Genomic DNA, 12,230 nt, shown 5'->3' on the forward strand with positions numbered 1-12,230 from the left:
GGGAAGGACATGTTGCCCTCGCCCAATACTAGCTGCCACCACAGGGCACATGGGGGGCATATTTCCAGCAGGGAGGTGCACAGACCTGATCCATGGTTCAGCTTGGTCCTAGCACCCTATATACCATTGCTGTCCTGCCAGGGCTGTGTTTTGAGGGCAGCTCCTGAGAGCCTGAGGCTGTGCCTATTCCCTAGTCCCAACACATCATGTTCCCTCTGCCAGAAAATGCTGATCAGCTGCATTTAAAGCAGAGATGATTCCAGGTCTGATTAGCAGTGGCTGCTGCCAGGTATCACAGCATGAATGCCAATGAAGGCAACAGCCAGGCATCCAGCGGGCTTGGGGACTCTGCCTGCCCTGTGCTACCCTGCTTCTCGCTGCCCCTCTCTGCTGGCCCTAGGGACTGGGATCTGACAACATGCCCAGGACCAATGTCACAGCCTGGTAATCTTCCTCAGCAGCTACATGCCCTGACCCAGGGATTTCCATGGTCTTTGCCGTGATCCAGGGCATGTGCCTTTTTGGCACTGGAAATAGGTGGGGCCAGCCAAGGATCAGGGTCAAGGATCATGCTGGTAATGACAGCTGCTGTGTCTATAGCCCTGGTGATGATGATGGAGACATCATCACATGCAGTGCAAGGCACATGCAGTCCTTGGCACGATGCATGGAGGTCCTGAGGTCCCCCAGGTACTGGGACAGCATCGTGGTCCCTGTAGTGCTGCTGTTCTTTGAAAGCCAAACCCATGCTGTTCTCCCTCCAGGGTACAAGACTCTCCTCAAATGCCTGTCAGGGAAGTTCTGCCAGCAGGAGCTTATTGGGATCATGGGGCCCTCAGGTGCTGGGAAGTCCACACTCATGAACATCCTGGCTGGCTACAGGTGAGGCTGGGAGGAAGCCAGTGGGTCTAGGGGTGCAGGGCTGGGGGTCCCGTGCTATATCCCCCCATGCCTCTTTCCTGCAGGGAGACAGGCATGAAGGGCCAGATCCTGGTGAACGGCCGGCCACGGGACCTGCGTACCTTCCGCAAGATGTCCTGCTACATCATGCAGGACGACATGCTCCTGCCACACCTCACTGTGCTGGAGGCTATGATGGTGAGCAATGTGGGAGCCTGGCAGCCTTCTGGGCGCTCTGGGGCATCCTGCAGACTGTGTCCTCGGGCACTGAGCCCACACTGACATCAGGCATTTCCAAGGGCTCTGGGACACAGGAACAAAATCCTGCTGTTCTTGCTCCCTTCATGCTGAGCCACTGCTCCCAGCCCTCAGCCGGGCAGGGACGGGGCCACAGTGTAGCCGATTTTGTTCCCTACATCTGAACATGTCTCCCTGCCCATCCTCTCCCTGCAGGTCTCTGCTAACCTGAAGCTGAGTGAGAAGCAGGAGGTGAAGAAGGAGTTGGTAAGTGCAGAGGAAGGTGGGCCCAGGCCCTCTCGTCTCTCCCCAAGATGGGGACAGTAGGGAAGAGAGGGCCCTGAGGGGACCAGGGAATGCGAGGGGCTCCCAGTGATGGACGTCTGAAAAGAGGTGGCAGGGAGGGGGTGAGGGTCCATGGGAGCCCATGGTGAATGAGGCTGTCTCACAGGTGAACGAGATCCTGACGGCCCTGGGGCTGCTGGAGTGCTCCTACACCCGCACCATCTCGCTGTCGGGGGGCCAGCGCAAGCGCCTGGCCATTGCCCTGGAGCTGGTGAACAACCCTCCAGTCATGTTCTTCGATGAGCCCACAAGGTGAGGCTGCAGGGGCTGGGGCTCCCTTGCACTGCCTGCCCAGCTGGGCTTCCCCTGCCAGGGGACGGCAGGATGGCTGGCACCCTCTGGAGCACAGCAGGGCTCTGAGACCTGAGGGTGGGATGTGACTGCCTGCCAGGGCTCCAAGAGGGCTGGTGCTGGGGCTGCAAAGGGATGCTCTCCTCTATCAACCTGGGAGGAGGGTGCCCACAAGGGGAGACAAGTGGGGGCATCTTTAGGATGTACTTCTCCCCCTCTCAGCTCTCCCCTTCTCTCTCTGCTGTCTCTTTCTCCTCCACCCGATCCTGCATGGCCACAGCGGTCTGGACAGTGCCTCCTGCTTCCAGGTGGTTTCCCTGATGCGATCCCTGGCTCAGGGTGGGCGCACCATCATCTGCACCATCCACCAGCCCAGCGCCAAGCTCTTTGAGATGTTCGACAAGGTTTGGGCTGGGCTAGGACGCAGGACTCCTCAGGGGTGTGGGGTCCCTCTGGCTCCAAGACCCAGGAGAGAGGCCATGGGAGGGATGGGCTGTAGGCATTTGACCTGGGGCTTGTATGGCACACAGCCCTGATGGCTGGGGTCTGGCAAGGGTGCCCTGTGTCACCCTAGGACAGGGAAGTGGGTAGGAGCAGGTGACAGTGCCCTTGGCTACTCTGCATCTGCCATATCATGGCTTTTTCTTGCAGCTGTACATCCTGAGCCAGGGCCAGTGCATCTTCAAAGGCGTCGTCACCAACCTCATCCCCTACTTGAAGGGTCTTGGCCTCCACTGCCCCACATACCACAACCCTGCTGACTTCAGTGAGTGCCCCTGCCCCAGCTGGGGCCATGGTGAGGAGCAGAGGGTGGCAAGGTCCAAACCCAGTGCCTAAGCCCTAGGGACTGCCTGGCATTCCCCTGGGTTGCCCAGAGAGCAGGGCTGCCCATGCCCTTCCTGTGAGGTGCTGGTTGGGCAGTGCTGCAGTGTGATGCTGCATCATGGAGTGGAGGTTGAGCTGGGCTCCCACTCCCCTGCCCCATGGGGTCATGGTCTGGGCAGGCCAAGCAAAGCAATAGCAAGGACTGTCTCAGCACCTCTCAGGGGTCCTGTCCTCCTCTACAGTTATCGAGGTGGCTTCAGGAGAGTATGGGGACCTCAACCCCGTCCTGTTCCGTGCTGTCCAGAATGGCATGTGCACCATGGCTGAGAAGAAGAGCAGCCCTGACAAGGCAGATCCATCATGCCCGGCACATTGTGTGACGGTGAGTGGGAATGAGAGGAGCTTCCCACGGTGATGGGGAGTGGCAGGTAACGGAGTGCCCACCCAGGGACACCTCAGTCCCCCCTGCCCACAGTGCACAGATATCCTGTGATGTCTGTAGAGCCCCTTGGACACGGGAGGTGTTCAGCCAGCAGCCACTTGTCTTGAGCAACAGCTCTGTGCTTGCAGCTGGCAGTGCCTGTTTTTACCAGGGGTGCTCACAAGAGGCACCCTGGGAGCTTTTGGGTGCCATCCTAGTAGGGGGCCCATGTTGTGAACTTGACTCATGTCCCTGACTTGTCTGTGGTCTTGCAGGACGTGGACCACATCGAGAGCCACACATTTGCCACCAGCACTTCAACACAGTTCTGCATCCTCTTCAAGAGAACCTTTATCTGCATCCTAAGGGACACGGTGAGGGCAGTGGAGACTGGGCCAGGGCTGAGGGGATGGGGCCTGTTGGTCACTGGGGGCAGGCAGAATGGGGGCTGGAGTGGGTCTCGCCCTTGAGGAGCAGGCAGGCTGTCCTCTGCTCCCCTGGGATGCTCATAGGATGCGGTCCTGCCTTGCTGAGTCCCTGTACCCTCTCTACCTGTAGGTGCTGACCCACCTGCGGTTCATGTCCCACATCTGCATTGGGGTGCTGATCGGGCTGCTCTACCTGCACATTGGCAATGACGCAGGCAAAGTCTTCAACAACACTGGCTTTCTCTTCTTCTCTATGCTCTTCCTCATGTTTGCTGCGCTAATGCCCACCATCCTCACCTGTAAGGAGCTCCTTCCCCCAACACCCATTCACTGCTCCCAATCCTTGCGGCAGAGCGGTGTGCTCCAGCTGTGTGGGAGTGTGTCTGCTGGGTGGTGTACGGTGAATTGGACGAAAGAGGGGAAATAAGAGAGGAGAAGGAAAAAAATCAAAGAAAGAGGGGGAAATCTTCTGTTTGGGTATATTGCAGTTTTGCCCTTTATTTAATGTTTGACTATAATGTACTTGCTGGCTCAAAGCAGATTGCTGGATTTTTTTTTTTTTTCTGAGAAAATATCCATAAAGCTGCATTTTCAGCTGCTTCACTCCCCTTTCACTTCCTTAAAAAGGTTTGCCTGAAAACCCCCAGCCAAGCTGACTTTTCCATGCAGAAAGTTCCTAAAGTCACTGGCTTTTTTCCCTGGTAAAGATTTGAGCACCTGCTCCTGGCACAAGCAGGAGCTGCCTGGTGCTCTGTGCTAGGGCAGCATCACATCTGCCTGCCCTGGGCAGGTGGGAGTAGGGACTGGCGCAGCCCGGGCCAGGCACTGCTGGCTGCTAACTCCTTGTTTCCATGCAGTCCCCCAGGAGATGTCTGTATTCCTGCGAGAGCACTTGAACTACTGGTACAGCCTGAAAGCCTATTATCTGGCAAAGACCATGGCGGATGTGCCCTTCCAGGTGAGCTTGTGGCTGGACTAAAGTGTGGCCCCAATGCTGATGGACCTTCCTTGGCACAGCCAATTGCCTGGCTACCCCAATATCCCAAGCTGGCCTTTGAGGGCTCCCTGTAGCCCTCCATCCCCCAGGGAGGGTCTGTGGGATGAGGATGGCCATGAGTCCAGCAGAGTGGTCTCTTTGCTTGCCCCTCTCCAGGTGATCTGCCCCATCGCATACTGCAGCATCGTGTACTGGATGACGGGCCAGCCACCCGAAGCCACGCGCTTCCTCCTCTTCTCTGCCCTGGCCACCGCCACAGCCCTGGTGGCCCAGTCCCTTGGGCTTCTCATTGGAGCTGCTTCTACTTCCCTACAGGTCAGATGGGGCCCTGGCTTTGCCTGTTATGTGGAGACAGGAGGACAGTTGCAGGGGGTCCCACAACAAGGAGGGGTGGAGCGAAGCATTGCCCATAGGTGGGTGTGTGAGGGCCACAGGTGGTGCGCCCAGGGACAGGGACATGATGTCCAGTGGCCTCTGCTCCTCAGGTGGCCACCTTTGTGGGACCCGTCACTGCCATCCCTGTCCTGCTCTTCTCGGGCTTCTTCGTCAGCTTCAAGACCATTCCCACCTACCTGCAGTGGAGCTCCTACGTCTCCTATGTCAGGTGGGACTTCATACTCTGGCCAGAAGAAGATCCCTGTCCTGGGCTCCCGTGGGCTGGAGAGAGAATGGGGCTGCCTGGGGCACGCAATGACTCTGATGATGTCCTCTGCCCTAGGTATGGCTTCGAGGGTGTCATTCTCACCATCTATGCCATGGAGCGAGAGGACCTGGAGTGCCTTGAAGACTTCTGTCCTTTCCAAAAACCCATCAAGATCCTGCAGGAGCTGGATGTGGAGGAGGCCAAGCTCTACCTGGACTTCCTCATCCTGGGCATCTTCTTCATCATCCTGCGGCTTCTGGCTTACCTGGTCCTCAGGTACAAAGTCAAGTCAGAGAGATAAAGGGGCTGCAGGGCCCCAGTGCCATTCCCGGGCCTGGCCTGCTGTGAGAGACCGTTCTGCAGATGGACACAGTGCTCCAGCAGGTCACAGACTGTGGTGGAGGTGTTGGTAGGTGCCAGCCAGGCCTGGCTCAGTCGAGAAGGGTTTTGAGATATCTCGGAACTGTTTTAACCTTTCCACACACTCTTCATTGCAAAAGTTTTGTACAGCCCTGGCATGTGCCGTCGTCTCCCCCAGGACTGCCAAACCCCACGGAACTTGGATTCCCTCTTGTCGGCCCTGCCCAACACTCCCCTTCTCTGCCAAACACATTGGGACATCGGGGACAGTGCCATAGAGGCGGCTGTCTGCCGAGCAAGGCCAAGAGGAGTGGTCTGCTCCGGGCAAGAGGGGAGCGGTGCCATGGGGCTGCCTGATCCTGGGCCTGAAGCCGGGAAGAGACACCTGCAGAGCATGGATCGGTAGCGCAGTACATAGCCCCGTTGCTTGCCCTGGCCAGCAGCATGTATCAGTGCTAAGAAGAGCCCCAAGATGCAATAGACCAAGTTGCACAAGGCTTTAGTGTTTCCTGTTGCTGTAGCCACAGAAATTGCTTCATCCCCTTTTTCTTTTTGCATAACCCCCTTTTTTTTTTTCTTTTTTTTTTATAAACCTCACTGCTTCCCAGTCTTCATGGAGGAGAAGGGGAGCCAGCAGGCATAGAAGGACCTGGGGCTCTGTCTCAGGCTACTGCTCAGATGCCATCCTCAGAGATGGGATCTTCAAACCTAGGGATGTGGCAGGGACTGTGGGAATGGAACAGTATTCTCAGACTTTAGGGAGTCTCACATTCAGTCCCTGTTGTCTTTGGGGTCTGAGCCAAGAGGATAAAATCAACCAACATGGAGAGAAGTGACTGGTCCCTTCAAGTGCCACATGGAGTGGGGAGGATTTAGGTTCCCATGCCCTGCCGGTGCCAGGCAGCTGAAAAGCAGGGTTGGGTTCAGCCATGCCATCGCTGGAGCCCCTACTGCAGGAGAAAAGCTGGCCCTGAGCCCTTGCCTTGCACTGTCTCGCTCCTCACTCTACCCCCGGCACAACCGTGGCTGTCTCAGCAGAACAGGGAGGATGAGCACCGCTCAGTGCTGGCTGCGCAAGGAGGGGTTGCCAGCCTCAGGGATGCCCGGCCTAATCACAGTGCAAACCTCCCAGGGTAACACTGTGCAGAAGCAGGTTCCAGAAGTGCCAGAGCTGGAAAGCAGGTGAGATCCTGGAGCAATTTGTTTGCATTGGGCAGCCCTGACCCAAGGAAGGGCTTTGCACTTTGTGACTGGTATCAGGAAAAGGTCCCTTTTTGCAAGTGTCTCTGGTGGCTCCTCCAAAGTCACCTGCCTTTCCACACCCCTTGCAGAGGGAAGGCATTTTGGCACCTTGCTTGCACTCCATAGGAAGAGAGCTGAGACCACAGCTGGTGGGGCATCTGCACACACTGCCATGCTAGGAGCACAGCACTGTGCTTAGCCACATAGCACAGGCCTGTTCTCTGTGGGTGTGCTGGCACTGGTGTTGCAGGGCTGCACTGGTTACCCACATGCAAGGGAACCCACTGCTTTTTAGTGAGCACGGACATGGGGAAAGCAGCTTTGCCCCATCCTGGCATGCTGGGCCCTGGTTCAAGTGCAGTCTGTGAGATGCTGCTGCTGGCACACTCTGAGCAGCAGGGGATTGCAGGGCAAATGCCAGACTTCAGCAAAATCCTTGAGAATATTCTTTGCTTTTACTGGCTCATGTTGGGACTGCTCCACGCAGCAGGGTCTGGCTGGCCTGCAGGTGGACAGCAGATGTATGGCAGCACTGATGCTGGGCACTCAGCAAGGTCAGGTTTCCCTTGCCTGGACAGCATCACTGAGGAACTTGTAGCCTTGGGGCTCTCCTGCACAGAGGGTCTGGAAGTAGGACATGCCCTGATGCCCTTTCTGTGCTGAGCATTGGAGTTTTCCCCAGGGACTCTTGTCTGACATATCACTGTCCCTCACAAAATTCCCTTCTGCTCCTGGATCTTCCTTCGCTGACAGCCCTGTGCCATCCTCTGCAATGGAGCTGTGCCAGCTTGGGAGGCTGCAGTCTCCTGGGCATGACGCTGCCAATCACAGCTGCAGGAGCACAGTTGAGTGGGGAACAGTCCCCATGTCTGCTCTGTCATGAGGTGGATGGATGGGCAGGGAGCCAGGGGAATGGTGGAGCTGCGGGCTGTCACCTTTCTCCATCTTACTGTCCTTGGGGTTGATGGGACCGGTGCCCCACTTATGTCCTGCTCTTGGGTTGTGGCTAGTTAAGCCTTGCCCAGTGCAGAGCGTGTACTGCTGGGCTGAGGGTTTTCCCCTGTTTGGACACCAAGTCATCAGAAGTGCCAATGGTGCAGCGTTACACAGCTCCTGCCTCCTGCTTGCTCCCTGGCAGCGGGAACTCTTGTGATGAGTCCTGCTTCCTGCACACTGGAGGCACTGCCATCCCCAGCACTGTGTCCTGCTGCTGTCTGCACCCAGCACATGGTGCCTCCTGGGACAGCCCGGTGCCATCGCAGCCAGCACCACCGCTACTCCCAGAAGAACCAGGACAAGACGGATTAGTGATGGCCCATGTGTGGAGCAGACGGGGTTACCAGCAGGCACCTGTGACTGCCACTGCCCATGTCCCCCACGCACAGGGATGCTGCAACAGAAGCCTTCACTGGCTAGCCTCTGCTGCTTGCAGAGAAACCCCATGGGACAGGCTACCCAAGCTTAGCATGGATGAAGTGAGACTGCTGGGGCAGGTAGCTCCACAAGCGGCTGCTTGGACAAGCCTGTCTGGGATGGGGCAGTTGGCAGCATCCAGGACAGTTCAGCACAGCCTGGGCCTCCTGCACCAGTGAGTGTGTGGGTTGCAGAGTTCTGGCTGACCAGGTATGCAGCCACTGCGGAGCAGAGGGCCAGGGCAAACCCTGGAGATGGAGCATGGCTGTGTCCCCAGGCTGGGCAAGGGTGCTGGGGAGCAGGGGTCATGGGGCAGGTGCCCCTCGTCCCCAGGGCCCAGGCAGCGGGAAGCCTGGGGCACCCCGGAGAAGGGCACCGTCACTCTCAGCGGATCTGGCGAGTGAATGTGTTGGTACAGAGGGACTGCAAGGAGTAAGGGATCTGGGCACCCCGTGGCATGTCTGGCAGACTCTGCCCCCGGCAAAGGCACCCTTGGTGCTGCCCAGGGGGAAATGGGAGGCATGAACTGAGACAAGGTGCCAGAACAATGGTGCCATCCATTGCTCCTTCCCTCTCAGTGAGGACAATCCCAGAGACAGTGGAAGGCACAGAGAAATGCAAAGGGCATTTCAAAAAGCCTGTTTGCACTGAGCCCTGCAGGCTAGCATGGCTGGGCTGAGCACCTGGTGTTTATTGCCCCTTTGCTAACTGAGTGGCCACCTGCCCCACAGGAGCAGGGCAAGAGGGTTTGTCTGCCCTGGCACAGCAGATGAAGGGGGTGCAGCCACCCCTTGCTCTAGGGGAGCAAGGCTGGGCTGCTCCAGCCCACGGGCTAGTACAGTCTCTTCGGGGCAAGATAGGCACTGAGCTGAGCTGTGGTGGGACATGTTGGCAATAATACTGGTTGTTTTGTGGTATGGTGCCGGGGTGCTCAGGCTCGGTCTTGCCTTGTCCTGAGTGGGTGGGTGGCACCCACGTTGCTGGTCTGGCACACAGCAGCGAGGATGCACTTTATGAGAGCAAGGGAGCAGGGCCGTGGGTGCTTCTGGCTGCAGAAATCCCACCAGGGAATGCGTCTGGATAATCATGAGGAGTGTGATGGGGGAGAGCAGGCTTCTTCCCCCACACCTCCTCTCCCCTCCTGCCCCCTGCCTTCCCTTGCAATGCACTTTGAATGGATGAGGATGTGGTTCAGGCCATGGTTCCAGCTCCCCGGGAGCACCGATTGAACCTTCAGCCCATCTAAAACTGCTTCAGACCCTTAGTCTGGCTCCTTCAGCCCACAAGCACGGTTGTATCAGGTATTGCCTCTCTCTCATGCGTGCTATGAATGCAGGCAGGCAAGCAGGGGTATGGCCTCTCACTTCCACGCATGTCCAGGCCACCTTTGTCACATGCACAAGAAGAGCAAATGCATTATCACCGGGCTGGTGCTAGGGTTCGCTGGAGGGGAGACTTGGGCTAGCGCAGGGAGGGGATGGGGCTTCTCCCAGGGTTTCACCCCTCTCTCAAATCAGGCAATAAAACAGTGTTTCGTTCTCACTGTGTGTGGACACCATTTGTCCCGTCCCTCTGCCACAGGAGCTCCTGGTGCCACAGGCAGTCTGCAGCTGCCTGGGATCTCTGCGTGTGTCCCTGCCACACTGGACCCTGTGGTTTTCCAGCCTTTGCCTTGTCCACATGTGCTGAGGAGTTTGTACAGTGGGGTGCGCATGTGATGCAGGGTGGGGGTGGACCATGTAGGGGGGTGCAGATGTTGAAACTTGCTCCCAGATGACCGGAGGTGAGCTGTTTTTTTCCTGGGACTGTCTGCCAAAATAAAATGCAGATAACAGCTCAAAGGCTAAGGGAGTCCGCTCACACAGCCATAGCTCTGCTGCTGTAGCCACGTGTGGGTGGCATTTGCCTGGGTCCTTCTGCCTTGCTGGGGGAGGCTGCAAAGCAGGGCCAGGGCACCGCTGCCCACAGCTGCAGCCTGCCAGGAACCAGGCAGGGTGGAGGTGAGCCCCTGGGCTCTGTGGGGAGCATGGGGATGCTGACAGGGCCCTGCTGGCTCTCCAAGCTTTGCTGCACATGCAGGTAAGTGCCCCACAGGGACAGGGTGTCCAGATCACTGCTTGCTGCTCATACCCACCAGTGTCCAGAGAGCCCCAGGAGCTGATGAGCAGGTGGAGATGTTGCGGCTTATTTCAGTTTTTCCGAGATGCCAGCTGTACTTGTTGGATTTCACACATCAATAAAACTTATAGTGTACTGCCTGGATGCCTCTCCTCCCTGAGCGGCCAGAAGGCATGCATGTGAGGGTAGAGGTGCATGCCTGGGTACACTGATGGGCATCCCCCGGTCAGGGTGTGGAGGCAGGTGGCTGCAGACATTGGTGGGCACAGGTGCTGAGTGTGTGCAAAGGCATGCAGGGACATGCACGTCCATGTGAGCTCTGTGCAGGCCTTTGGGGTGCAAGTGTGGCCGGGGGTGAACCCTCGGCCCCAGCACCCCTGGCTCAGCACTGCCTGTGGCTGGCTGGAGTGGGCTGGTGCTTCGTGGGACAGGACACCAGCGACTCAGCAGGGTGCACGGGGCCCTGCACATACTGCTGGCTCTGGTCTTGGCTTGGCACCGCCTTACTGGGTTGCCAGAGCAGATCTGCAAGCAGCGAGAAGGTAGGTATGTATGTGTCTGTGTGTGTGTACATCCATGCATGTGTGTTACACAGCCAGGCAAAAGCAGGCGGTGCTGGGCTGCCCCGCCAGCACGGCTTCCTCCAGGCTCTTTTCACCGTGAGACTGCTGCTGCCCTGCTCCCTGCACCACGCCCTGTGGGAGGCAGCCGCAGCTGAGCCCAGGGGGATTTCATACCAGAGCAGGACTTGTCCTTCAGGCTCTTGTTGCACAGCTGGCCACCAGCTGGGGATGCAGAGCCACCAGCTGTGTCCGGAGAAAACCTGCCTTTGCAGCATTGCTGGTAAGTCCCCAGGACCCCCCATACAGTGTGTGTCCCTGTATGTGGGCGCACAGGTGTTTTTTGCTGCTGTTGTGCCTGCCGGCCCACGCTCCCCGCCCTGCTTGGCAGAGCTGGCAGCCGCTGCGCGCGGGGCGGGACGGGATGGCGTCGCAGGAAGTTACAGTTGCAAAACAGCCGCCTCCGGAGAGGAGCCTCTTCCTGGGACAGGGATGGAAGGAGGCAGCTGAGCAGCACCGGGCTCTCCTCCGTGGGCCCCACGGGCTCAGCGCCGGGCAGCACGAGCACAGGGAGCTGTCGGCTCAGATTCCCTGGCAAGGAGTCCTGCTGGAGGTAACCCCTCCGCTTTTGTCGCGGCCATTGCTCTCGCCTTGTTTGGCGCCAGCCTCACCATTTCCCTGGGCTCCAGATCCCGACACCACCAGGGCCTTGGCCACCGTGTCCTCCGGACACGGAAGCAGGGAGGCAGGAGGCCTTGGTAACCAGAGAGCGAGAGCGTGTGGGCTGGGCGCGCACCAGGGGTCCCCAAAGGGGGACTGCAGCAGGCGGGCGGCGTGGGGCCCTCCACTCGGCAGCGTGCCCTGGGTGGCAGAGGCTGCCAGGAAGGGGCCGAAAGCCAAGCATGGGACGCATTTGGGTTCACTTGCTGCAAAAGCCTCAAGGCCAGGACACCCAGGTTCAAGGTCAGCTCCACTGCCCCCACTCCCATCCCTCAGTTGCTCCACCTGGATAACACGATGAGGGACTGCAAAAAGCCCAGGCTGTCAGAGGTGTGAGCAAGCCATTGCCCTGCTCGTCGTCTCCTGAGAGAGACCTAATGCAGAGAGCTTTGCATGCTGCCCCTTCCTATCTGCTGGGGTTTGCTTACACCCTCCCCGCACGCCTCAGTTTCTCAGGATGTTGGGGGCTGTGAACACAATCTGCGCTCCTGAAGAATCACCCCGATGAGCCGGGGCAGGAGCTTGAGTCAGTGCTGGCACAGCCGGTTCTGCCGGATCGGACCGTATCGGGGCAGGTAAGGCTGGGCAGGGTGCTGCTGCACCGCATCCCTGGGGAGCAGAGCTGCTGACCCCGTCCTGCTGTGCCCCGCCGGGCCCATGGGAGACAGGTGCCCGAGTACCCCGATCTGCTGGGCCCCGGGCACTTGGCCTGGGAAAAAGCACCCGGTGC

At 58.5% G+C, this 12,230-nt stretch overlaps 1 protein-coding gene across 1 annotated transcript in view; it reads left to right on the forward strand.

The window, feature by feature from the left end:
* The window catches only part of ABCG4 (ATP-binding cassette, sub-family G (WHITE), member 4), a 7,416-nt gene extending 2,028 nt beyond the window's left edge, over positions 1–5,388 (forward strand). Inside the window, exons 2-14 of the mRNA XM_010289285.1 lie at positions 765–882; positions 966–1,098; positions 1,354–1,404; positions 1,589–1,734; positions 2,054–2,177; positions 2,425–2,539; positions 2,841–2,980; positions 3,295–3,393; positions 3,578–3,746; positions 4,305–4,405; positions 4,601–4,759; positions 4,930–5,048; positions 5,163–5,388. Of these exons, the coding sequence (XP_010287587.1) occupies positions 765–882; positions 966–1,098; positions 1,354–1,404; positions 1,589–1,734; positions 2,054–2,177; positions 2,425–2,539; positions 2,841–2,980; positions 3,295–3,393; positions 3,578–3,746; positions 4,305–4,405; positions 4,601–4,759; positions 4,930–5,048; positions 5,163–5,388 (1,700 nt within the window). The remainder of the gene's footprint in view (positions 1–764; positions 883–965; positions 1,099–1,353; positions 1,405–1,588; positions 1,735–2,053; positions 2,178–2,424; positions 2,540–2,840; positions 2,981–3,294; positions 3,394–3,577; positions 3,747–4,304; positions 4,406–4,600; positions 4,760–4,929; positions 5,049–5,162) is intronic.
* Positions 5,389–12,230: the final 6,842 nt, after the last annotated feature.

This window comes from Phaethon lepturus, unplaced genomic scaffold, assembly GCF_000687285.1.
Source record: "Phaethon lepturus isolate BGI_N335 unplaced genomic scaffold, ASM68728v1 scaffold47086, whole genome shotgun sequence".
Taxonomy (NCBI): Eukaryota; Metazoa; Chordata; class Aves; order Phaethontiformes; family Phaethontidae; genus Phaethon; species Phaethon lepturus.